Consider the following 27,597-nt stretch of genomic DNA (forward strand, 5'->3'; position numbering starts at 1 on the left):
AAAATAGCAAAGGAAATGTAATTAAATAGCATCAAAGTTATTTTAGACATAAATCTGAAGAGAAATAATCCCCAAAGGTCACTGCTCCATCTGCCAGCCTCTAGGCAACATGCCACCCCAACCATCAAAGGAAGTCTGCATCCTTGCTTAATGTGTCACCGGAAACAAATATTTTATTTTTCTTAAGGAGAAGTCCTTATTAGTAATATACCCTTTTCTAAGCAGTGAAACCCATTAACATTTTGATGACAGAAATAAGATTTCCAATTTTAAAATATTTTTTAAAAGTTGGAGAAAAGTTGAAATAAGTGGTTAATGGATTATATCATTCTTGTATTCGCTTGTCTATGTCTCTTAGTAACAAGCCTGCCTCCCCCCCCCTCTCTTTCAAGGTAGGAAAGTTTGTATTAGAAATTAGAACCCAACAATGGAAGATGAAAACTGGTGAATGAGCAACGAATGCCTAGTCATCTCATTTTATCTTTCCTTTTTAAGGTGATGAAAATGTTCTAAAATTAGCCTGTGGTAATAGTCGCATAGCTCTGTGAAAATGCAAAAAAAAAAATAAAAATAAAAATCCCCATCCCCAAACATCATCAACAACAACAGAAAACCAGAGACCTAAACACTGAAAAGAGAGAGAGACAGAGAAATATTTTATGATACATAAAACAGATCCCCAAGTGGAAGTTAAGGGAGTTATTGTATCTTATACAGCACAATATATTTTCTGAGAAGTAAGCCCAGGTCCTGACAAGTTAATCCCACTCCTAAACCTCCCGAAACTCTTATAGGTATAGGCTTTTATTTTAGCCTTCTCTCAAATATCCAGTAGTTACTATACATTCAATCATACAGAACAAGTAAGGAAAAAGCTAGCGTAAGGTAGATGAAGTGATATTTGTCTCCAAGACTGTAGCTTGTCACTCACTGCTTGTTTCTATCAGCTGGCTTCTGGCCCATTCCAGTACAAACTAGCTGGGGTAGTTGTGTATGTTCCTAGACAAGAATCTTAAAACTTTCATTCATTTCATTCAAATGCGACAGGGAACTCCAGAAAGGTGAAAGCTTAATGTTATCAAACATTATTAAAAATTAAATCTTGAACTTACCAAAGATTTTTAAAAGCTTCCTTCCTTAAAGCCATGAGTTCAACAGAAAAGTTATTTGAAGGTAATAAAAGCCTATTTCTCATTTTTTCAAAATATCAATAATCCAATATGTCACAAGTGTTCAGTCATGGTCAAGTACGATCTCTGATTCTCAAAAATTCTTCCCCAATTTAAAATCTCAAGTGAGAATAGCTACTTCAGTGAGCCAAAAGTCAGAATTTTAAGACATTTTATATAAAACAGAGTATTTGTGTTTTAAAACACATTAAAAAACACATTAAAATGAATTTAAGACCAACAAATTTCCATAGAAAGTAAGAATCATTAGACGTGAGTAATTAAAGGATAACAAGTATAACTGTACTCAAATGGTAGTAGAAAGGGAAAAAAAACCCCTCTTAACAAATCTGTCCTGCCATAGAGCACAGAGTGTCTAGCAAAAATCTTCTGACATCCCCACACAGGATAAAAATACTCCATTTTGTTTTGTCTGAGCCACAAATAAAACATTAGTATAGCCTATCTAAGCCCTCTACTATCCACAGTATCTTTTTATGTGGCAATAGCAGTAAGCATTTGGGGCTGAGAGGCATAAAGGACTCATCTTTAAAATCAACTACTTTGTCTAGCTCTAATCCTCCATCTCAGCAGAATTAGTGACGTCAAACCTGTTTCCATGGCAGAGCCAGACTCATGACAACTCTGTTATATCAAGCAGAAGGACAAAATGGGCTATGCTTAATTGAACACAGAAACAACCACAACACCAAACTCTGGTTAATCTCTCATTTTCTGGAGACTTGGGAACAATTCTAAGACTGGAAGGAGCATTAACAATTTTTACTGAGGTTCTGTAATGAGAACTCATATTGCTCATATTTCAGTACATTACCTACTTTATTATGACAAGCATCCAAATAAACATACCCAGAAACATTGTCTTAATTTATCACACTGCTTACTTGCTAGTCATCACACAATGGTGTCTCAGTACTACTAATTATTAAAAAGCTACTAGAACTAAAATCTTGTTTGTTTTTAAGGAAAGCAAAGACTACCAATGGCTGATAAGAAAGCATCTTTTCATATAAACATATTCACTTCCATATTTACCTCCTACAAGTCAGAAATTAAGCTTGCACAGCCCTTTGGAATTCAGTTCCCTGTATTTATGTTCTGTAGGGGAATAATTTTAGACTTGCACAATTCCACATAAGACTCTTTAATTTTTTACCTGGATAGGAGGGGGAGAGAGGGGGGAGGGGGAGAGGGAGAGAAGGGGGTGGAGAAGGTAGGGGAAGAGGGGGAGGAGGGGAAGGGGGAGGGGGAGAAGAAGCAGCAGCTTGCCAAGCCTTTGTTCTACATGTGTGCCTTCATTCTGCCACACTGGTGTCATGTCCTTGTCCTCACCTCTATGAAAATTCTATTGTCTAAGAAAAGTAATAGATTTCTTTGAAATAAGCACCTATTCTTGCCTTCCTCCAGAAATGTCAACAATGGGCCACACTGCAAGCAAAGAGAGGTAATAGGGCCCAAATGCTGCCAAGACATGAAATCATAGGGTTACTCATGGTATAGACAGCTAACTGGACTCAGACATGGACCGCAGACAAAAGAGAATCGGAGAAAACAAAAAAAAAGCTCACTGCAATTCTTTATATTTCCACTTCATATCTGACAAGGCAGAAACATGATCTTGCAGGGTCATTATATAGTTTTTTTTTTTTAAAGCTTTAGCATACAACTGAAAATGATGTAGGCAGTTCTTTAATAGACTCTTAAGAAGAACAGGGGAACACGGCAAAATAGTTTTGTGGCAGAAAAGAATTCTGGAACATAGGGTTGGGCATATAATTAGAACCAGCAATCCAAATACTTACATTTATACAAATATTGCCTTGTTGAATAAAGTTTGCAAACATTTAGCACATGAAAGAGAATTACTTGCCCTAAAACACTACAACATGTCATAATTCTACCTTAAGCAATACAATATGAAAAAGGCTATTTTTAGCTTTCCCATCGTTGTTATGGCAACCACCTCCTGGCTCCAGCTGTACACAATGTTTATAATTCCAGAGAAGGAGAAAGAACAAGTTTCTGCTATAATGCAATTATGCATTTTCTACTTGTATGCTAATAATACCTTAGTACCTTAGTTTTATAGATACTTATTTAGTGATAGTCAATTAGCTATAGGATACTATTCTACAGGGTTTGGAAAATCTCATACATCATCATAGAATCTGTGAAAAGGAAAAAAAAAAAGGAAAGCTAACAGCAAAGGGTCTTTCTGAAAGGCACTGCTGTTACTCAATGGGAATACCAATCCTACGGAAGCTGACCAGAGGAAATAAGCCATTTTAGGTTGTGTAAAAAGTGGGCTATAATGAAACCATCTGTAATGCACGAGAAAGAACACTTTCTGAATCTGTTCACCTGGAATTTCTCTTTCCTCTTGGGCACACAATTAACATTTCTGGACACTCATAATTAGTGACGGACTTCTAGGCAATGGATATGGACTGAAGTAACGCACGAATATCATTTCTAGGGTTTCCAAGAAACCCCCTCTAAAATCATCCTCATTCTCTTTCCTTACCTACTAGCTGGATGCGGATTCTAAGACCCTACAATGCTGAAGCCCTCACAGATCCCTGAACCACCAAAGAAAGACAACCTTGTTTTTTTTTTTTTTTTTTTTTGGTGCCAGTCCTGGGCTTGAGCTCAGGGCCTGAGCACTGTCCTTGGGCTTTCTCAAGGCTAGAGCTCTACCACTTGAGCCTCAGCACCACTTCCAGCCTTTTTATATAAATGTGGTACTTAGGAATCAAACCCAGGTCTTTGTGCATGCTAAGGAAGCACTCTACCACTAAGCCGAACTCCTGGCCCAAGAAAGACAATCTTTTAAAAACCTGGTTACGCCACTGAAATCTGGATTAGTCTGTTATAGTAATTAGCCTATCCTGACTAGTATACATGGTAATTATTAAAATTCAAGTAGACACAGCTAGTCTCAATCACAACCAAAGCACTGATTCATATACAATTCACGTGTATCTCTCTACCATCCTCAAAGTAACACAATCACCCCTCCAATGCTAGTTTCATAGCTCTCGGAGCTCGCTACCAGGTCATTTCTCATTTCAGTTTAAAAGCAACTTAATTCCTTTTTCCTTTTTTTTAGTACTGGGGTTTCAACTCTAGACCTTAGACTTAATAGGCAGGTGCCCTATTCCTTGTACCACACCACCAGTCCTTTTTAGTTATTTTCTGATGGGTCTTGTGCTTGGCCTGAACTGTGATCCTCCTACTTACCCTTTTTGCACAGCTGGGATGACCTGTTCATGCCTGCCTGCCTTGTTTGTTGGCTCCCTCTATCCCCCACTTTAGCTAAAGATGAAACCCAAGGCCTCAGGCATACTAGACAACCTCTGACCCTGGACCAGAAATAACCCTAGCCTGGTTGTCTGTATTTTAACAAATAGGTTTGTTGTATACTGTAATAAATGCCATGTCATTTGCATATGTAAAATCTCAGATTAATACGGTGGCCCAAATTTTATCCTTCCTGGGTTCTATTTTCTTATTCCCAACTTTGTTTTTCCCTCTGATCTGGATTGACACAAGTACTACCGTTTCCATATCTGTACATTAGAAAAATTTACAAAATAAAGCAATTCAACTATTTAAACCAGTATATATAAAATAGCATTACAAAAAGCCTTGCTAAGAAATAGTATATTAATCAGCATCTCTGCAGATGCTAAATAAATGGACTCCACACATCAGATTTCCTCATCTATTTTGGTGAAAAGCTATCACAGTTAGACAGGTTAACACATACTAAGCAATCAGTTTAGCACCCGAGGTGCTCAATAAGCATGAAGCCTGCATTCCTGCCTAAGCTGGTCACAGACATCTTTTAGAGAAGCCCAGGTCTTGGTTTCTTTTCAAAACTATGACTCCTTTGTGTCTCTTCCAAACTCAAAGTCATTTCACAGAGGAAGGATGATTGTGAAGCCCCACATTCAGCAAATGGCCAAGCTAGATCAAGATGTAAGTCCAGTTTTTTCACCTGTTTTTCTTTGAAGGTCTAGCCATCCCTCCAATTTTTCAGGGGAGAATTGGATCTCAACTGTAATACTGCACTTCATGCTATTTCAAAAATAAAAACTATACCATAAAAATGAAGGCACCTGGTACATCCCAGTGGCAGCAAAATCAAACCAGAACACTGGATGAGGGCTATGGCAATGCTTCTCCATACACTGTTTAGTCTGACTTCTTCTGGTCATTTCATTACCTGCCTAAATTCAGCTCGAGAGGATACGCCTTTAAAAAGGCATTCCTGGGAATATCCCAGGAACTCTGTCCGCCCCCTCAGAATAGCAGGCAATTGAGTTAGTGATGGTGACTCAGGCTGGCTTTTTAATCCCGATCTAAAGGAACCACCACAACCTTATAGAGGAAAACAGTCAAGAGGAAAAAGGCCTCCTCCAATAGTGACTCATGCTTCATCGTGTGACTCGCCTGGCACTAAGACCTGGAGCTAGGTTCATTAGTCACTTTAATGAAATTTTCAAAGAAAGGATTCTCCCTATAAATAAGAATGAGGCATCCACAGGGTTTGAGTGTGAGCTGATGACTCACCTTTCTACCATGCCAGGCAGCACCAACTGTGTCACCTGCAAAAGAGAAAACAAAAACATTCGTGATCACTGAGGACAGGGGAAGAGCGAAGGAAGCCCACCCCCACAAAGACTCGCAAAACCACTCAGCTGGTACAGACAGCAGTTGACTTTATATATTCTCTGGATAATCAGGCTGGGTCAAGAGTACATGAAAGGGAACCAGATGAAAGTACTGGAGAGAACTCTGGGAATGCTTGGTGAATGTGTCTAAAATTAGCCTTGCTGGAAATGGAAGATGTAGAACAGTGGGGTCTTCAAGTAAGAACACAAGGTGGACTTCTTACCAAAATGCCTTTTCAGAAAAGGACATACATTACCACCTACCAAGATTATTTAAACAATCTTTCCTGGTCAAAACAAGCCTTAAACAGAATGCTATAAAGTAACATATTGGCAAGTATGACGTATATCTTTCATACTCATTTCTTTTATTGGACCAATTAGTTGAGAGTTAGCTGTGGTCTTTAGTAACTACTGAAGAAAAGATGCTGCCTGCAATTTTGTTGGCCCAATTCACATAATGATAAGAAAAGATGCTGTTCTGAGATACCAGTCAAGAAAACTTAGAACAGAAAGGCATGTTTACAAGCATGGGGAATCATTTCAAAACAAATGTATGCATTCATCCAATTCTTCTGATCCAGATGGAAAAAAAAGAGAGAAAAACACTAAGAACAAAATAGAATCAAGGCTGGGAGCTTGGCCTAGTGGTAGAGTGCTTGCCTAGCATGCACGAAGACCCGGGTTCAATTCCTTGGTACCACATACACAGAAAAAGAGCCGGAAATGGTGCTGAGGCTCAAGTGGTAGAGCTCTAGCCTTGAGAAAGTCCAAGGACAGTGCTCAGGCCCTGAGATCAAGCCCAGGGCTGGCAAAAAAAAAAAAAAAAATAGAATCAAAACTTCCCATATTTCTCCCTTTGTTACATACAGATCTTTAGTGTGTGTGTGTGTGTGTGTGTGTGTGTGTGTGCGCGCGCGCGCGTCTGAATAAGCTGATCATTCTTCATAGACTGGTAGAGCAGAGGTTAATTGTTCCCCAACATCTATCTACTCTTTCCTTAATACACTATAATTCAAACTTCAGTTGAACATATGACCTCTTTCTTTCCTCTTTCCATTAAGGAATACATGTTCTACAACTTCTCTTGCAGCTGAATATGGCCTCTGTTACATTCTATTTATTGAGACATGAAGAGAAATAATACATGCAACTTCATGGTCATTCTCCATTACCTTTTCTTCTTGCTAGTGGCTAGATCCTATGATGGAAGGAGCTAAAGGAGCCCAAAGTGAATATCACATGCTTAACAATAGTGGAGATGCAGGATAACTGGATTGTTTATGATTTTTTTTTTACCCTGAGAAATAAATTTCTATTTTATTAAGCTGTTGTTACATCTCAATTTTAGGAGACAAGCCAATATTTTCTGTTTGTTTTCTGTTTGAGGCCTTGCATCCTAAGCAGGCACTCTACTACTGAGTCATACCATCACCCCTTAATCAATATTCTAACTAATAATGATGACTGATCATATGTTGACAAAGACTAATGTTAGACATTTTAACACAGATACACACACATGCATGCACGCACGCACACATACACCACTTCCAAACAGGCTCAATATTTTAGTTGTTTTTGTTTGTTTTGATTTTTGATGCAGGTTCTGGAGCTTGATATCAGGGCCTGAGCACAGTCCCTGAGCTTTTCTGCTCAAGGCACTTGAGCCACAGCTTTATGGTTGTTAACTGGAGATAAAAAAGTCTCATGGCCTTTCCTCTGCAGGATGGCTTTGGATTTTATTCTCAGATCTCAGCCTCCTGAATAGCTAGGATTATAGCTGTGAGCCACTGGTACCCACCAGCTTATTTCACATTTAAAAAAAATTTATTAAAGAATTTATTAACTGATTCTTATATCATATTTCAAATGACATATTTAACAAACAAGTATTCAAGAAGGGAATCTCTATATACAATCACTGGCACTTAGATTTTAGAACATAATTAAAATTAGGTTGAGGGTTTGTATGTCATAGATACATATTAATCTATGTAATAAAACATTATGTCTATAGAGTCATAAATTTTTATGTCTATGCAGTTGTGTTTATATTTCCAATGCCATGTCCATAGCATTGGGTATGCAAATATTAAGTCACCGTTCTTGTATTGTTTGGATCTAATAGCCACATATTAAGGATACCATGTGCCTTTTGTTCCTTTGGTCTTGACTTGTCTCACTCTAGATTCATCCACTTGCCTGCCAATGCCATTATTTTATCTTATCTGTTGGCTATCTAGAATTCCATTGTGTGTGTGTGTGTGTGTGTGTGTGTGTGTGTGTGTGTGTGTGTATATATATATATATCACATTTTTTGTATCCACTCATCTGCAGTAGGGCATCCGGATTGTTTACATCGCCTGGCTACTGTGAATAGTGCAGAGATGAACATAGCTGAGCAGGTGTCCTTATCATATCTTGGGTTATGATGTTCAGGATAGATGCCCAGGAGTGGTATGGTGGGATCATAGGGAAGGTCTATTTTCAGTTCTTTAAGAAACCTCCACACTGCTTTCCAGAGGGGCTGAACTTGCTTACAATCCCACCAGCAGTGCAGTAGGGCTCCTTTTTCTCCACAACTCTGCCAGCATCTATCATTGTCTGAGTTCAAAATCTTGGCCATTCTTATTGGGTATTGGTATCTTATTGGTGGTATCTTAGGGTTGTTTTTAATTTGCATTTTCTTTATGACCATGAATGATGACCACTTTCTTATATGCTTTTCTGCTATTTTAAACTCTTCTTTTGATAAGTCTCTCTTTAGTTCACTTGCCCATTTAGTAAATGGTTTGTTGGGTTTGGGGGGATTAGTTTCTTGAGTTCCCTGTAGATACTGGATATTAAGCATTTGTCTGATGTATTATTGGTAAATATCTTTTCCCAGTTGGTTGGCTGTCTCTCTACTTTAGTAGCTATGCTTTTATCTGTGTAGAAACTTTTTATTTTTAGGTAGTCCCATTTATCGAGTCTCTTTCCAATCTGTTGTGACCCTGTGATTCTGTTCAGGAAGTTTTTGTCTGTGCCTATGAGTACCAATGTCTCTCCAACTCTATCATGTAGCAGTTTCAAGGTTTCCGGACTGACATTGAGGTCTGTGATCCATTTTGAGTTAATACTTGTGCATGGCGAAAGGCTAGGGTCAATTTTTAGTTTTCTACTAGAAATTATTTCTCCTTGCCATAAAATGGAACTTAAAACAAATTCGTCAAATAGTAATAAAATTGAAAAGCCTAACAAAAGTTGATTTGAAACCTGTATGCCTTTATAAAATTGATTTATGCCTTCATCTATGTTGAAATTATTTTGTCTTCTAATCAGATTATAAGTCATAAATTCAATTTCAAGCCTTCTTTGAGTATGTGTAAGTCATTCCTAACATTCAAATACATAAGTAGGGAGATTTTACATGTTCATATTAAATTAAATTCTCTTCACCATTAGATTATTCTTTGGTTATTTTAACTAAGTTGTTAATATTCTCATTTTGGTCTGTATGTATCGACTAGTATCTTGATCCGGTTATTTATACCAATACACGGAACATTTCTGTGAAATCTCACTACGTGTCTGAGCTCCATTTCACAGCTCACAAGCTGTTTCTGGAGTTAATGCAATATGCTAATTTTTGGCCATCTGCAGGTGATATTACTGTAGCAAGATTTTTTTGTTTCTCTTTACATATTTCTAAAATAGTATTACCCTAATTTTTTAAGTTCAGTACTTATGAATTACTAAACAAGCAGTAGTAAATACTACTTGTTTTCTTCCACAGTAAGATGGGTTTCCAAAAGTGCACTACAAACAACTTTAATTCAGTTTTCCCCAAGTAGATAAAAGTTGCCATGATAGTAATGTAGGAGAAACAAGTGATTTTTGTTTTGTTTTAAATCTCTTTCCTTCTTTCCCTCCTTCCTCCTCTCTCTTCATGTTGGTACTGGGGCTTAAACTCAATTGTTAAGCATTGTCCCTTCTCTTTTTCATTCAAAGCTAGCTCAACCACTTTCAGCGTGCATATGTATGTGTGCATGCATGCGTGCAGTTAATTGGAGGTAAAACTCTCATGGATTTTCCAGCTCAAGCTGGCTTGAAACTGAGATACCTCAGATTTCAGCCTCCTGATTAGCTAGGATTACAAGCATGAGCCAGGAGAAGCCATTGTGCTTCCTATTTATATACAAGTATTTTTAGTGACAAACTGCATTATTAATCTTAACCCCCTCCATTTTCTGCCCCTCCCCCACATGACATAATGAATAAGTTAGGATCTATTACACTTAAATATTGTATCATAAATGCTGGACTTAAATTATGCAAATATGCAACAATTAATGAATATGTTCATGACATTTAGAATTCCCTTAGGGGACATCACATAATGAATTTTAAGAGTGACTTGTGGGGCCCGGGAGTTTGGCCTAGCGGTTAAAGTGCTTGCCTAGCATGCACAAGGACCCGGGTTCGATTCCTCGGTATCCCACATACACAACCAAGCCGGAAGTGCCAGAGACGAGACTGCAACAAGCGACAGAGAGCGAAAGCAAGCAAGCGGAGCCCAACCGAGTGGTGGCCGGAGCGAGCGGGAGCGAAGCGAGCGGGGCCGGGGCGTGCGGGAGCGAACCGAGCCAGAGCAAGCGGGGTCGGAGCGAGCGGGGCCGGAGCGAGAGGGGCCGGAGCGAGCGGGGCCAGAAAGAGAGAAGGGGGCCAAAAAAAAAAAAAAAAAAAAAAGAGTGACTTGTTTACTTGTATATGTATGAATATTCTGGTATAGGTATATTCTGTCCGGGAAAAAAAATGTAAGAAGGTCATGTAGATCACATAAGATACTAGATCAATTAGTTGACATATGAAACAAAAATGTACTGATTGACCTATAAAATCCTTAAAAACGTATTAAAAGAGTAATCTGTGGTTTGGATTACATATGATTTATTTATGTTTTAGTGTTCATATATCTTTCTTATATGCTTGGCAACAAATCTGCATTACTTTTATGAGAAAACTCCACAATCTTCTTTTTATTTAAAAAAAAAACCCTCAAATATGATTTTTTCTCTTTCACAGTTTTTTTCTTTTATTTTCTTAGCTCAGTAATCGATATAGTTTGCAATACTTTCCCATTTTTTAGTATAAAACAGATATAATACAAATGATTTTTGTTATCATGGAATTGTTAATACTCACTGTTAACTTTTATTTTCTTTTTGGAGAGAATGAAGAAAATTTTATTCCATAACACTTATAACAAAGACATAAACATGAAAATAACTGTGATGTAAGGTTCTTTAATAAATTAATAAAACAAAAATTGTTGCCACAGAGCCTAAGAAAGCCCCAAGAATCCAGGCTATTCACACACAAAATTAGAACAGCATCAAGGCCTACCTCTACCAGCTTAAATCAAATGGATCTGAACTTCAGCAAGTTAAACTGAGCTTCCATAATTAGGAAGGAAATAATTCCTTACATACAAAAACTTAAAATAAGTTTTCAAGTGAAATAATTAACAATTTTAAAAAATCATAACTGTGAAAGGAATTAGCAGCAACACTACACAATGCCTGTTTGGGAGAAATTAAATGGAAACTCTACTGGAAGTCAAACTAGAATGATACAGCACATATTTTCTGCAACAAACTATGTAATTTAGGCTTTGTAGAGGTGAGAACAAAACTTAATTATAATTTCTTAGAATCTGACCTGTATGGCTAATAGAATATTTACTGCCCAGGGGTTGGGAAGCATAATTAGATAAAGTTTTTGGAGTGCTTTGAGATCTCCAAGTATTGTTTCATTTTCCTTTTCATTAATGTTTAAGTATTTATGGAAGTTAAAGAGTAGTTCTCTACCATTTTTCCATGTTACTTAACCTGAAATTCTACCCCATGCCATTAAACAAGACTGTTTCTTTTAAAATAAATTCTACTTTGATCTAGATTTAAAACAATGTACCAAAGAATTTTCTAGAACAGAGGGTTGCATGTTAATCGTAATGAATCTAAAGCTTTAAAGTCTAAACAATTTTTTTTTCCAGAACAGAACATATCATTGTATTGTTGTTTTGCCAAGTTGAATACACTGGTGTATGTAAATTGCTTCCTCTACTTAAATTCTTCTGAAAGAAACTGACTTCTCAACAGTCTTGGAGGGAGAAAATTATTCTCAAGATTTTTATGTCTCCACCCGTACACAGGGCATCTGTCCTATCAAGGAGATTTGCACTGATCAGTAAAGAACCTTAGAATCCATCAACAAAAACTACGTTTTGAAAGAGTGCGGCAGGAGTGACTGCCACGCCACTGGATAAACCTGCCCTTCTGTAGTTATAACTGGTCTGTAATAATTTGAAAAAGGTTAGGAGAACAAAAGCGGATTTCAAAATAGTTTAAGGGACTCTAAATACTAACTTTGGAATATCTTCATCTAGTAAAGCTCTCAGTGGAAAAATCAGTTGTTAAGGTCATGCTTGTCCGCTGCTCTCCTGTTTCCTAATGTTAACGTCAAACCTGGGAGTAAAGTGCCAGGATGCATTCTTAACAAAATTGCTAAACTAAATATAATTAGAACACGGAACAGAAACGACTATCAGGGATATCCAAACTAATGCAGGGCTCCCCCTACTGGTACTATGTCACAAGCCAGAGGCAAAACTATGTGGAGAAAAGCAAACGCTTCAGTGCTTTTTATTTGTTTCTCTATTCATCCAAACATTTATCATGTACATCACTGGCAGCAAAGAGCATTACACACTTCCGCGTAAGTGACATACAATAAATACACTGTGGTAGAGAAGAAAAAATAACCTTTTGAAAGAGTGTGAAAGGCCTTCAGGAGCTGCAGGCAGTTCAGCCTATGTGCTCATCTGAAAAGGTGCAATGAGACTATGGTCCTATTTTGATTTCAGAGGAATGGAAAATGATCTGAATATCCTCCCTCCCCATTCATATATGGACTCCTAATTCTTAATATGATAATATAAGAAGTGAAGTCTTTTGGAGATGAATAATTACATTCTCTTCCCTTCATGAAGTAAGGAGGTCTGGGGCATCAAGTTCATTTTCTTTTATTATTTACTTATTTTTCTAAATCCTGAGAGAGCTCAGCAGAAAGGCTCCATTTTTGAGGAACAGGGCCCTCAATCAACACTGAATCTGCTGGCACCATGACCTTGGACTTCTTAGTCTCCCAAATTATGAGAAATAAATTTCAGTTCGTTATAAGTCACCCTATCTAAGGCATTTTTGTTACAGCAGCCCAAATGAACTAAGACAGGATTGAGTTAGTCTAACCCTTTAACTCCATTAAGCAGCTGTTCTGTTTGAATAAACTTAAGTACTAGGAGTCACCTAGAAGATGAACTCACACTTAAAACCCTAGAAGGGCCAAGAGTGAGGTAGGGTATATGGCAGAGACTGGGCTGAAATGATCAAGAGAGGACAGGCCTAACTGCCTAGCATGCTCAAATCCTGCAGCCACAGAACAGATGAAGTCTATATTACCTGTTTTTCAGATTTTTCTCAAGAGCATCTAAAAATCTTGGTGTGAGATTTCCTAATTAGAAGAAAAAAAAAAGAGGGGCCGAGAGTTTGGCCACGTGGTAGAGTGCTTGCCTAACATGCACAAAGACCCAGGTTCCAGATGTTCCTCAGGTGATGAGTGGACCCACAAGATGTGGTATTTACACACAATGGAATTCTATGCTGCCATCAGAAAGAATGACATCGCCACATTTGTAAGGAAGTGGAAAGACTTAGAAAAAATCATATTAAGAAAAGTAAGCCAGACTCAAAGGAACATAGGCTCAATGGTTTCCCTCATTTGTCATAATCAGTAGAAACCTTGGCTTCTCCTAGCAGAGATTTACAATAGAGCAAAACCTAGATACATAAGGCCATATCAGATGACGCTAAATGAAAGGACCTGGACCTCTAGGATATAGAAACAAAAGCCACATAATGAGTGATTTTTGTCCTTAATGTATTATGTTATCTCTCATCTCTTTTGCTGTTCCTTGGTGATCTCATATTGTTATAGTATTTTACCTTGTTATCTGATATACTGTATATATGTTTATTGGTTATTTGAAAGAGGATAGGGAAGAGGGAAAAACAAGATGAGGGGCAGGAGTGGGAGGAGGGAAATGGGGACCAAGACATGAGAAAGGGTATCAATGTTTGTGAAGTAATGTACCTTCTATCTGGCGAATATAATGTAACCCTTGTATTAATTACAATAAAAAATGTATGAAAAAAAAAACCCGGGTTTTATTCCTTGGTACCACATACAGAGAAAAAGCCAGAGATGGTGCTGTGGCTCAAGTGGCAGAGCTCTTGCCTTGAGAAAGCCCAAGGACAGTACTCAGGCCCTGAGTTCAAGCCCAGGACTGGGGAAAAATAAAGCATCTTTAAGTAGCTGTACAAAAGAGGTGCCATTCAACAAAGCAGTTTATGAATGTGTCTTGATCAATGTCATTCCCTTCAACATCCTCATCCATCCTTCCAATATCCTATCTATAAAACCACTGGTTTGTCATGCCTGACTTGGGAAGAGAAAGGGAACCCATCTCTGATGGATGCAATTTCTGACACCCAAAGATGAGGATATTTTCACAGTTGTCATCAGTGGAACAAGTGGCAACTGCTCTATTCTCAACCTTCTAGGGTCACGCGTAGTGTGATCCTTATTCCCTAAAGACTAAGCCTAGAAATGTTTGGTTTTAAAGTATACTCATTTATTTACTCCAAAAAACATATGTATACATGCACAGGCCATGCAGGGAACAACCTCATGATGTTTACACAATAGGTACAGAGGCTCCACACCGAAATGAACTGCAGACTCAAAAAAAAAAAAAAAAAAAAGACCTTAAATAAGCCTGGACACATGCTCTAGCTTGGAATGGTTAGGAAGGTACTTGTCTACTTCCACCTTCAACCCTAAGAAGACATAATTTCAAGTCTATACTTAGGCTAACAGTATACTTAAAGAGGTTTAACTGTTAGAACTGCCACTCCCTAGCTCTACTCTTACTGAACAAACCCAGTAGCTACCAAAAGCATGAGAACTGAGGGAAAGAATGGCTTTCTCTCCCTTTTGTAGGACTGCTGGCAGTTCAGGTAATAATACTGTTTGAACAATGCTCATGACTCAAAGGTGTGTAGAGTCAATCTTCTCTTTAAGTCCTAAAATTATCACTGAAGAAAGCAAAGAAAAATAGAGCACAGAGGAGGAAAGCAACCCCAAAACTGACAAGATATGAGCCAAATCAGAACCAAACTAGATCTAATTTTATCTTAGAATTGATAGGGAACTTGGTGTACAACCTGTTTGAAATAGCCCTCCATTTGCCTGCCTCTCTACTGTGGCACTTCTCCCATTTTTCAGGATTTTCCCAACAGTAATCAACATTCAACAATTTCATTTGCAAAACTTTAAGAATTCTAGGTTGGAAATCCCTCCAGGTATAAAACAGGAACTATTTTAGCAGTATGGATCAATATTCCTGAGGTTTAATTATCTCAACTCATTTCTGAAGTGAAAGTTGTTCTTAATGAGATTAACTAAGATTTTAGTCACAGGACAAATAAAACTGAAGCAAAAAACCAAACCAAATCAAACCAACCAGTCCCACTTGGTAGGACTTTCCTTTCCATTTGAGACAGATCTAACTGCCATATTGGTTAGCTACAGGGTACTTGCATGATACTAAACTGTTTGATAAAGAACAAGACTGAATTTGCCCTTCTGGCATTTGAGAGTAAAACTAGGAAAGCAGACAACAAGGTTTCCAACATCTATGGTAAGTCCCAGCCAATAAGCCAGTTAGAGGGAAGAAAAACCTAAACCTAAACTATTGGATAAGATTAAAAAGGGGAAAAATGGATGGAACCAAGAGCCTAATGGCTTGGGAGAACTGTTCATTATTAAGCAGGGGGCTAAAAAACAACAAAAAAACACCTCTGATAGTTTGTCGGGGTCCTTCGTCCCCGGTCCCCCTCTGCTAGTAGGGGGATGGGAAAAACACACCCCGACGAGTCCAAGCCCAATGTCCTCCCGCACCCAGCCTTCTTACCCCGGAGCACGAACAGAGACGCCACGCAGCTTCATCAAGGCAGGAAGATCTCTCTCTCACTATTCCCTAAATCCCTCCTCCTTATATTGGGTGAGGGAGCCTATCAGTATACAGGATGGACAGGACAAAGAGATCCACGTGTTTTATCCCTACTACAAGCCGCAGCAGAAAGTTATTAGACATGGTGTTACTCGGCCCCTAATAATAGTTCTTTCTCAGTTTTCTCTGGAACCATATCACCATCACTTTTAGTGGTAGCCCGAATTTCCTTTGACTTTAGGATATTTTACTTTTATTATTCCTAGTGGAATGTGGGACTTTTTTTTTTTTTTGTAATAATCATGTGACCTGGTCCCACAAGATGGAATTCCTTCAGGTCCATCCTAGCTAGTTCATTCTGTGTTCATGGTGTGGCAGAGGCCTTATAACAAGATACTGAGGCCCTACCCAGCGGCCATTTCCAAATTAGGGGCACAAGCTTCAAAGAGGGTAAAGCTATATTCTACAATCTTTCTTGGTACACTCCTTTGTCAGTCATTCCTCACCATGTAGTTTGGTGAGAAGATAAAACTTAGACTAGCCCTGACAGTGAGAAAGGGGTGTTCTCTTTCTTACGGTAGCTTTTTGACACATTTATTGTGGCTTTAGGCTAGAGACAGCCATGTCCTAGTTACCCTGATGTCTAGCAACTATAAAACCTTCTGAGATTCTCTAGCAGGGCCAATTTTCATCTTAAGTTACCCCTAGGCTCCCAAAAGCCACTGCCACTGAAAATGTGGTCCGGGCGCTGGCAATATACTACACTCAACTAGAAAACAATTACAATATCCTATAGGGCAAATCGTAACATCATGAGAGAGTCCTAAACCCATGGCTGTCATATACAAAACTCTGCTAAGGTGAGTACCTGCTTCTCAGTAGGAATAAAATAAAAACATTCACCAGAAAGTGACCAATGCCATGGCACTCTGCCACTAGATCTCTATAAAACATGCATCAGGACAAATCTTACCTCTATGTTCAGGCTTTCTATGGCTCGTGGTCTTATTGAGTGCCTCCCAATCCTGCTCATAATTGATTCATCACTATATACCACTTGTTTCCAATGCTCCAATAAAACCATTTCACGTATGAATGGTTGCTAGTCAACTGTGTCACAGCAGTAAAACAATACACTAATCCTAACCATGGTATGGAAAAATTCAACCTCTCTTCCAGATAGTTATTAATTCCATAAACCAAGATTTTTTAATTGTTCTATTAAAAGTGAATGTCACAATACAGGCAGTGGTGGCTCATGCCTGTAAGCCTAGCTACTTACAAGTCTGAGATCTGAGGATTATGGTTGGAAGCCAGACTGGGCAGGAAAGTTTATGAGACTCTTACCTCCAATAAATTATCAAAAAGAGCCACAAGCAGGGCTGGGACTCAAAGGAGGATAGAGTAGTAGACTTGAATAAAAGAAGCTCAGGTACAGTGCTCAGGCTATGCGTTCAGTCGTCAGGACTGGCAAAATAAACAAATAGACAAAAAAGTGCATATCACACTGGGCACTGGTAGTTCAAACTCAAGGAGTGTGTCCAGGCCTGAGTTCAAACCCCAGGACTGACACCAAAGAAACCAGAGCGCATTAACACAAAGGTACAGAAAACTGGGCTACATTTATAGTAAAGAAATTAAGGGATGATATGACCTCTTGGCTTCCTGAAGTATTTTAAAAGAGAAACGTATACAAAAATGTAAATATCTGTCTAGTGTTGAGGACACTTGGCACCAATATGGCTCACAGATATTGAAGAAATTAGCATTTGTCTTCATGAACCCATTTCATGGGAACAAGTATATATGCAATGTGAAAAGAGAAAAGGAATGAAGAGGGGAAAAGCATTTCATAATACATCAAGGTATTAGGAGAAGTAGGGCATTTTTATTTCATTTGAATTTTTTGAAGAGCACATCACTTTACACTGTAGTTGGACTGTGCTGTTTAACTCACAACAACCACCAGCATTGGCTGGTCTTGAACAAGGACATCCTGTGATCAATGGTGACACACATTGTTGTGTGCTCCAATGCTAAATGAAGGATAAACAGTCTGTGGCTCTGGAGCCCCGCAAATCAGCTAGTTCTCCCAGATGAAGGACAAGACCTAAACCTTTTACCATTAGTATCCTGTAGACTGCCAGCCAAAATAAATGTTTTGAGAGACAGAGGAGGCCAGCATTTCCTTTTTTTTTTTTTTGGCCAGTCCTGAGGACTGAACTCAAGGCCTGGGCACTGTCTTTGGGCTTTCTCAAGGCCAGTGCTCTCCCACTTGAATTACAACACCATTTCAGGTTTTTCTTATGTATGTGGTACCGGGGAATTGAACCTGGGTCCTCCTGTATGCCGGGCAAGCACCCGGCCTGATGCTAGCATTTTTAAAACTATGCAACATGTAAATTACAACACATGCAATAATATCTTCCTTATATAATGTATCTGACAAAGGAGATGAATATGTACCTAGTATCATTTCACCATTATGTGAAAATTATGTAAACACTTGAACATATTTTCTCATTAACTCAGCACAATATATTATGAAACGTATGTACAGAGTTCTGACATTCATTGTTTTCAAACATTTGGCCACATGTCAAAAAAATTAATTAGAACATCAGTAAAAATATCAGTCATTTCAAAAGGAAAAAAAACACAAAGAACAACTGTGAGCTAGAAGTAATCTTTTGATTAAAAACTTTGCTTTCTAAAAAAAAAAACACCTCACAATTGGATATATTTACAAAGACATCTCCATCATCTTTGAGTTTAACAATAACAAGAATAATGATATTTTGGGGGACCTTTCTGTGACCTGAACAGTGGTTCTAAGAGGTTGATACATATTACTTTAATGATCAGTTGTCTGAGATAAAAAGAATTATCATAATCTTTAAAATTCAGATCAAAAAACCCTGAAGCACAGAGGTTAAGTAATTTGTCCAAGGTCCAACATAGTTAACAAATGGTAGTTATTTAATTACTTTGAACTTCACAGAGATTATTAAGGGGTGATTACATTTATATAAATGTGCTAAAACCATACATATGTATTCCTATTAACCATACTCAAAAGCATTAGTTTTGTACACCCAAGTTTTGTTCCAAATCTTTTCACAGTTTCACTTGCTACTGATTTGCCTCACTTACATTGAAACTTATGTGCAAAAAGAAGCTGGCTAATAATAGTGAAGAAGGTAATACCGTGAGAGTGATTGTTTTACAAAATTACTTGCCACTTTTCTACATAATTCATGAGGTGCCATAACTAATGTTCTTAATGTTTTAAAAAAATGAATACTTCTAATAATACATATGACATATGGGGCAAAGTATAACAGTACTGTTTTAGGACTTAATATTAGCCATGTGAAATTGTAGATTTTCTCAGGACATAGATATACAAGAAAACATTTTCTTTAAATATTCATGGTAGAGAAAACCACCAAGACTATATCATAAGGTAAAAATTGTAAGTAATTCTTATTTATAGCTATTTGATCCAATTGAGTAGTTTTGAATACTTTTCTATTTCCTTTTTGTGAACTGTTCAAACTTAAAGTATCTACCTGTCCATACTTTTCTGACCTTGGGTAATAGTTTTCACTATTCTGGTGTATATAATCTGGCATATATAAAAAAGTGGTAACTTTCTGTAATTACTGTTTGGAAAAATAAGTAAAACCAGTTTTGCTGTTTCTATATGATAGGAGATATTGACATAGTTTTTCGATGGTATGTGTGATGGGTATCACACAGGCTTAGCAATGGGTACTAGGCTAGTTATTATGTGTGGGTAGTAAAAATTGCTCTCAATACAGACTTTTACGCCTCATAAAAATGCCATACCTTGCCACAACACTGATGTTATTAATTCAAATGGATTACAGGGGAGACAAAATGAAAACAATCTATCAGTGATAGACAGATGAAGTTAACGAATGTACAGCGTAAGTTAGTTTTTACTGTTCCAGTACCAACCATAGAAAGCAGTAACTCTCAGGATGGTAGAAAACTAAATAAAGAAAATACCTGACTGGTGATCAGGTGTTTTTCTACTTCTCAAAGATATAAATAAGTAGAAGCCTTGTATTTGAAATGCATGCTTACTCTAAACAAGAGTTGACATAAAGTGAACTAACTGATTATGTATCAGTGTTTTAAAATAGGACCCAAAAAGGTAGAACTTATAATGATCTACTTACCTTACAAACAGAAAGAACATTGGTATTTATCAGTTTCTTGATAGTCTGTAAAATAAATGGATAGTTTTACATAGATATGGTGATAGAAATGACCATATTACATATACACTTATGTGACCTGATGCACTAAAAGCTTCTTGAGGGTATTAAAGACAAAGTTGGAATGAAGAGATAGATCTTATTTTACTCTAGTGTTACAGTATTTTTCTAACAACAACATCAATTCAGGTAGTATGCAAGTAAAATTTGGAAATGCAAGACACAGTAAATTAAAATAAATAAAATGCTTTTGCCATTTCCTCTCTGCTAATATCTCAAGAGATGATTAAATCTAAGGTTTCAATAATTTTTAAAAAAACTTTATGTGGTCCTTCAGTAACGAACATGCTTTCCTAAGGATTTAAGGATTATTAACACATCTAGGATACAGCTTTCATTCTGACAGAACTGCTTTATTTGAATAAACCATATTACTATAGATTAATATATTTATACCTTTTACATTGATATTTAAATTCCCAATTGTTAAATAGAGCTGTTCTTATACAAAAAGAAACAAAACAACAACAACAACAAAAAAAAAACCTAGATGCTGGGTGCAATTTGAAGTCAGTCAGGGTAGGAAACTGGAAGTGGAGCTGTGGCTCAAAGTGTAGAGTAGTAGCTTTAAACACAAAAGCTTAGGAACAGTGCCCAACCCCTGAGTCACGCCTCCTAACTTAAAAAATGAATAGAAATAAATAAAACAAGACTTGGGTGCCAGTGGCTCATGCTTGTAATCCTAGATACTCAGGAGGCTGAGATCTGAGGATGGGATCAGAACCAGCAGAGACAGGAAAGTCCATGAGACTTTTTTTTTTTCTTTTTTTGCCAGTCCTGGGGCTTGAACTCAGGCACTGTCCCTGGCTTGGACAATTTTTTTTTTTTTTTCCCCTTAAGGCTAGCACTCTGCTACTTGAGCCACAGTGCCACTTCCAGCTTTTTCTGTGTATGTGGTTCTGGGGAATTGAATTCAGGGGTTTGTGCATGCTAAGCAAGCACACTATCACTGGGCCACCTTCCTGGCCCCATGAGACTCTCATCTTCAATAAACTACTTAGAAAAAGCCAGAAGTAGCATAAGTGGTAAAGTGCTAGCCTTGTGTACAAAGAAACTCAGGGACAGAACTCAGGCCCTAAGGTCAAGCCCCAAGACCAGCAAACAATAATAAACAAAACAACAACTAAACAAACAGCAACAACAACCAAAAAGACACTAGAGCTGTGGCACCAAATGAGATCATAAATATTTCTCAACAAGTCTTTCCAGCATTCTTACAAAGTTGTCTATTCTTTCAATGAGGAAATGGAGGTAAATACATTTAGGCTCATTCTAGACTAATGCAGGTAATAAGGAGAAGAGTCAGTTTATGAACCTCAGGCAGCAGAACTCTAAGCCCCTCTGTATTAATCACTATACAACATTGTATCATCAGCATATTAATGTATTCTTTATGTTACAATAATAAGCAAAGAAATACTCACATTGTCCAAGTCAGGAATATCCAAAAAGTATTCAGGATACTCATATGACACTCCTACATTATTCACTGAAATGAGAGGAGATCATTAGGTGACTAGCACACAGTTTTCCCCCCCAGTTCTGGGGCTTGAAATCAGGGCCTAGGCACTGTCCTTGGACATATTTTGTTCAAAGCTAGTGCTCTGCCACTTGAGCCACAGTGCCACTTCAGGCTTTTTCTGTGTATGTGGTACTGAGGAATCAAACCCACGGCTTCATGCATGCTAGGCAAGAACTCTACCACTAGGCTACGCCCCAGCCTCTAATACACATATTTCATTATTCAAATAATGAAATATAAGCTACATAGACTTAAGTGATACATATAATTCTATATATGAATTTTTGAATGCCTGCAATGACCCTCCCCCCTCACTTTTCAGCAAGGATCTGTCCATCTTTAAAAGCTTAGTTCAAACATCTCTTCTCTGATTGAGCCTTACTTATCATGTAACCCCTGACAAGAAGCTTCTTTGGGGAGGTGTACATTCACCTCCTATAATGCAGCAATTTGTAAACATTACCACACTCTTCTTACATCTTAGATTTTCACAGTGTAGGAGACTTTAAACTTGAGTTCTAGTTCTAACGGTTTCAGAAAAATGTGTGACCTGGGACAAGTCACACACAATAGGCACCTCAGTCTGCTCATCCCTAACTGACAGCCCAGCTAGTTACACAATACATATTTATTATACATTTTGGGGGTGAGACATTTGCTGCCAGGAACTAGAAAAAGCAAAATGAAAAAGACAGCTTCCACACTGTGGAAGTTAAAATCTAGTAGAAAGAAAAAGGCACTTAACTAAAAGAATGAAATTGTTATTTCATAACATTGAAAACCCATTCCTTAAGAGTCTGGCTTTATCTGAGAAATCAGGGCAATCAAGAGAGCAAGGTCAGACCAAATGCCTCTGATAAATCACCATCAAAGGCTAAGGTTATATCTTAAGTTTCCCTGGTTCCTTACTTAATAATTGCATGATGCAAGGTTGGGGCTATATATAAGGCTAACTGACACAATATAAATAGATTTACATATAGTTAGGTTGAAGTTTTTTCAGTACTCAGATATCCAGTGGGGTGTTTTGTTGTTGTTATTGGTCATGGGGCTTGAACTCTGGGCCTGCGTGCTATCCCAGAGCTCGTCAGCTCAAGGTTACTGCCCTACCCCTGAGCCACATGGCCACTTCCAGTTTTCAAGTGGTTTATTAAAGATAAGAGTCTCTCAGACTTTAGTGCCTGGGATGACTTTGAACTGTGATCCTCAGATCTCAGCCTCCTGAGTAGCTAGGATTGCAGGCATGAACCACTGTGCCCAGCTCCTGTCGTTTTCTCTAGCCCTGGAAAAACAAATCCCAAATAACTTTTCTTTTTTGGGGGGAGGAGGGGTGGAGGGTGCTAATACTGGAGCCTGAACTCAGGGTTTGGGCACTATCCTTTAGCTTTTTACTCAGGCTAGCGTAGTACTCAACCATTTGAGCCATAGCTTCATGTCTGGCTTTTAGTCTGCCCCTGCTAGCTTTGACAGGAGATGCTCAGATCTTAGTATTTCTGATTATAGGCATAAGCCACCAGTGCCTGGCCAGAAACATATAATGAATTTTTTAAAAATCTCTGAAACTCTTGAAATTGATCCTTTGTTTTCCTATCTACAGTTGATTATCACAAAAATATCTATTGAATAGTTCTATTATTATTTCCATCCTGTACATTAAAAACTGAAACACACAGCAGTTAAATAACTTGCCCAAGATCATAAAGGAAACTGAGAATTCAGGAAATTTCACTATTAACTATTTGGCCCTTAACTACCACATTACAGTCATTACATGCCTTCATCCAGAATCCAATTCAGGAAAATATCAGTAATAATCGAATAATAAATAAAAAACTGACAAGGTTTAATAAAACTAAAGTATTAGGAAAAAAGAATGATTTTAATTGCAAAAAGATAATAAAAGTAACCATCAGGCTGCTAAAGATTAAAAGGAATTGTGCCAGATAAACCTGACAGGAATAACAGTAACTTTTTCAATAGACTAGCAAGATTAGCAGGTCAAAGGAACTCAATAATGGTTCTACAGTTAAAGCCAGTCACTGGAGGCCTTGAGTCTCTAAATTTAACTTGCAAAATTCAGTGATGATGGCTTATAATAAAATGTTTGACATTATGAAAGCAAAACATAATGGGAAAACCAACTGTGTTTAATTAGAATTCATGTCCATCTGGACAGGAGTAGAATCTAAACGTAACTAATAACAGTAAATCCAAATGCAGTTTATTTTGTTTGGTAAGTTCTTCTTCCACCAGGGATCCTAGCAATCAATTCTCTGTTAATAAACAAATCAAAACTAGTTAATGGTAAGGCTTTATGTTAATTAGTGTTTGCTTTCCCCATTACAGGATTATAAAGGATGAATAGTTTCCTTAAAAGTGTAACTATGAGGGGCTGGGAGTTTGTCCAAATGGGAAAAGTGCTTGCCTAACATGCACAGAAGACCAAGGTTCGATTCCTTGGTATCACATACATAGAAAAAGCCAAAAGTGGTGGTGTGTCTCTAGTGGTAGAGCATTAGCCTTGAGGGAAAGCCCAAGGATAGTGTTCAGGCCCTGAGTTCAAGCCCCAGGAGTGGCAAAAAAAAAAAAAAAGTATAACTATGAGAAATCCAAGCAAGATATTCTATACAAAGTCAGTAAGTCAGTTCAAGATCACAGAATCTTCAGGAAAGCTATGGCTAGACTGGAACATATGTTAAGATTTCTTTTTGTTTTTTTTTTTCTTCAAATTTATCATCTACTGCAAATTCCATCTCCCTTAACTAATTCATATCTAAAAAACTTTCCAAAAGTTTCATACTAATCATGGAGGTATTAATGTTGTATTCCAAACTGTTAAAAAATTATAAATATTAAAATTCACATCACAGATGGTGGATCTTTTTGCTTTTGTTTTAAAATCTGAGAACTTTGCCAGTGGCAGAGTGGAGCTAAGGAAGCTCAGATGATTAAACAGGGAAGTGTTCTTCTAGACAAGGTGGCATTAACCAGAGTCTTCTGACAGTCTCTGCTAACTGAACAAAGTAAAGCTATCAGTGCTGTCTTGAACAGACAATGAAAATGTATCAACACAGCTCCATAAAGCAAACTAACAACCACATTGACCACTGAGAAATTCAATCCAAAGCAAGCAGCAGTAGCATTTACTAAAGTAAGGATACGCACACTCATGTTAGAATAGGCTTTTCAGGGCATCTACTTTATTATATTAAATACAACCCAGATTCACAGTGGGCATTTATCCTACAGTGCATATCAGGACTTACTTTACTGCTTGCACCTTTTACTTGTGTAATGTATGCTACCTACCATATTTCCACACAAAGCAATTACTTCAGAGTGTTATTACTTAAGAGTATAGACGGAAACAACTGTTGCTCTTATTGGCACTTGGGAAAAAAAAAAACAATACTCCAAAATATGATGCCTTGAAATGCTGATAATTTTAAAGGTATTTGGGGATCAGCAGATTTGGGACAAGGCTTTTATCTGAAGTTCCCTTATCTACTTAAAGACTGGATCTACCAAAGAACACAGTTGCCTTCAATTATTCTTACTGAAATTTCATTAACTAAAGAAGATTAAACTCCTATCACACAGGAGACTGACAAATATCATACTAACATCCTAGAAAAACTTTGTCCTAAGTCAATGTCCATTCTCTGGGTTTAATTACTTCCCCTAAAAACCATTTTTCCTACTGCCCTAAAATGGTCTATATTATCCCTGACCCCTCCTCAATAAAAAGGGTATTCAAACGCCAACAATCCAGTTCTTTATCTGAATTTCGTATTTTGTATGACTCACATGCATGTATGCAACAAACATGTTGCTGTTTCTCTTGCTACTCCGTTATATTCATTTATTTCAGTAGTCAATTATCAAACCTTCAGAAGAAAAGTGAGCTTCCCTATACCCAATTATTTTCATAAATTGCAGAATAGCTGAGAATCTTGGAAAGATATCCACTGCAGTTTTATTTTGAGACATTAGATGGCAGCAATAACTAAACAGCAGACAAAAAGCTTGCAGGGAATTGCTAAAGAAAACAGACCCTGAGTAGGAGTGAAAAATGGAAATTATTCCCACTAAAACTTAATCTCATTAAAAACAGGTGTAAGTAGCACCATCTCTATATATTACAGGATTCACAAAACCATACAATATCACAAGCTGTTCTGATATTATCCAGAAAGTATTGTCTATTTCTTATGAGAGCAAGATCCCTTTTGAAAAATCACTTAAAAAAGATAGCTTCTTAAGTCAGCATTATATTATTATAATATTCCTGAGATTTCTTGAATTCTTTAAGTGAGGCTCCAGGGATGGATTTAATTTTTAGTTCAGTTACCTGAAAAATCCTTTTATTAGCAACATACCATGTCCTTCAGAATACAACATTATCTGTGTACCTGAGAATTCCTATCACTATCCTAGTAATCACTACAGGACTTTGAACATGAGAACCATCTTTTCCACAAGTTTCTCTATGTAGTTCTAAGTGAAGAGTGGAGCAGCAGTGGAAGGCAGACAGAACACTAGTAATACCAAGTTTAAAGACAAAGAAGTGAGAAAAGAAGTTGGTATGGGCAGAGGCAAGATTCTCATAGACTTGGCCCAAGTGGAGTTGATACACATATAAAGAATGTGCAGAGTTGTGTTTAGCTATATGCTGCAGCCCACTGGAACTGGAGAAAACATGAAGGCTCTACACATATGTGCCACATTTGAAGAACTCAGACAATTCAAAGTAATTCTGAATGCCTGATAAATGTTGTATTAGATCAGGTTATTTAAAAATCATGTCCACATATAGTAAATACTAAAGAGCATACAACATTTTTGTTCCTTTTAAATTTATTGGCTGCTGATCTAAAACCCTATCTCAAACTGGCTGCCATACAGATGTCATCAGAAAACCAGATTTCTTTACAACTAGACTGGGCACAAGGGAGAAACAAATCATAAATTACTAGAAAATGAAAATCTATTTATACACTAACCCCATACAGGCCATTTTCTACTTGTCTCATCTTTGAGATTAATCAGAATCATAAGAAATGAATGTGGTTTAAAAATACTTTGCCTAAGCCGGGCTTGGTGGCTCACACCTGTAATCCTAGCTACTCAGAAGGCTGAGATCTGAGGAAAGGTTCAAAGCCAGCCTAGGCACAAAAGGACCTGAGACTCTTATTTCCAGTTAACCTCTAGAAAACGGAAAGTGGGGCTTGGCTGAAGGGTAAGATGGTAGCCTTGAGCTGAAAAGCTCACAGACACCACCCAAGCAGAGTTCAAGCCCCATGACCCACGAAACAAACAAACAAATAAATACTATGCCTAATGGTTGAGCCTCCATATAGGAATCACATAAAATATTCTCCAATGCTTTCTTATTATACAAAGGCAGAAAATGCTAACTTCACATTTCAGCTACATTTGCGTTTTCTATATTAATCTAGTTCCATCACTTAACATTCATTAATAAAAGTTGCTTCAAAAACTGCTGCCACTGGGCCAGAAACATGGCCTAGAGGTAGAGTGCTTGCCCTAGCTTAGACTGGTAACAAAGTACCTGCCAAGACAGCATATCATCTTTAGTTCAAATCAAAGTACCGCTAAGGAAAAAAAAAAGCCTGGCATGGTGGCTCATGCTTGTAATCCTAGCTACTTAGGAGGCTGAGATCTGAGGATTGCGTTCAAAGCCAGCCCCGGCACTAAAGAAGATGAGACTCTTATCTCCAATAAACCTCTAGAAAATGGGAAGTGGCATTATGGCTCCAGGGGTAG

The 27,597-nt window shown here is 37.6% G+C and overlaps 1 protein-coding gene across 1 annotated transcript in view; it reads right to left on the minus strand.

The window, feature by feature from the left end:
• The window catches only part of Hsd17b12 (hydroxysteroid 17-beta dehydrogenase 12), a 118,485-nt gene that overhangs the window by 13,640 nt on the left and 77,248 nt on the right, over positions 1 to 27,597 (minus strand). Inside the window, exons 5-7 of the mRNA XM_090347864.1 lie at positions 21,713 to 21,777; positions 20,190 to 20,234; positions 5,766 to 5,800 (exon numbers count right to left, since the gene is read on the minus strand). Of these exons, the coding sequence (XP_090203990.1) occupies positions 5,766 to 5,800; positions 20,190 to 20,234; positions 21,713 to 21,777 (145 nt within the window). The remainder of the gene's footprint in view (positions 1 to 5,765; positions 5,801 to 20,189; positions 20,235 to 21,712; positions 21,778 to 27,597) is intronic.

The sequence above is a fragment of the Megascapheus bottae genome, chromosome 16 (assembly GCF_031878675.1).
Source record: "Megascapheus bottae isolate mThoBot1 chromosome 16, mThoBot2.hap1, whole genome shotgun sequence".
Classification (NCBI taxonomy): Eukaryota; Metazoa; Chordata; class Mammalia; order Rodentia; family Geomyidae; genus Megascapheus; species Megascapheus bottae.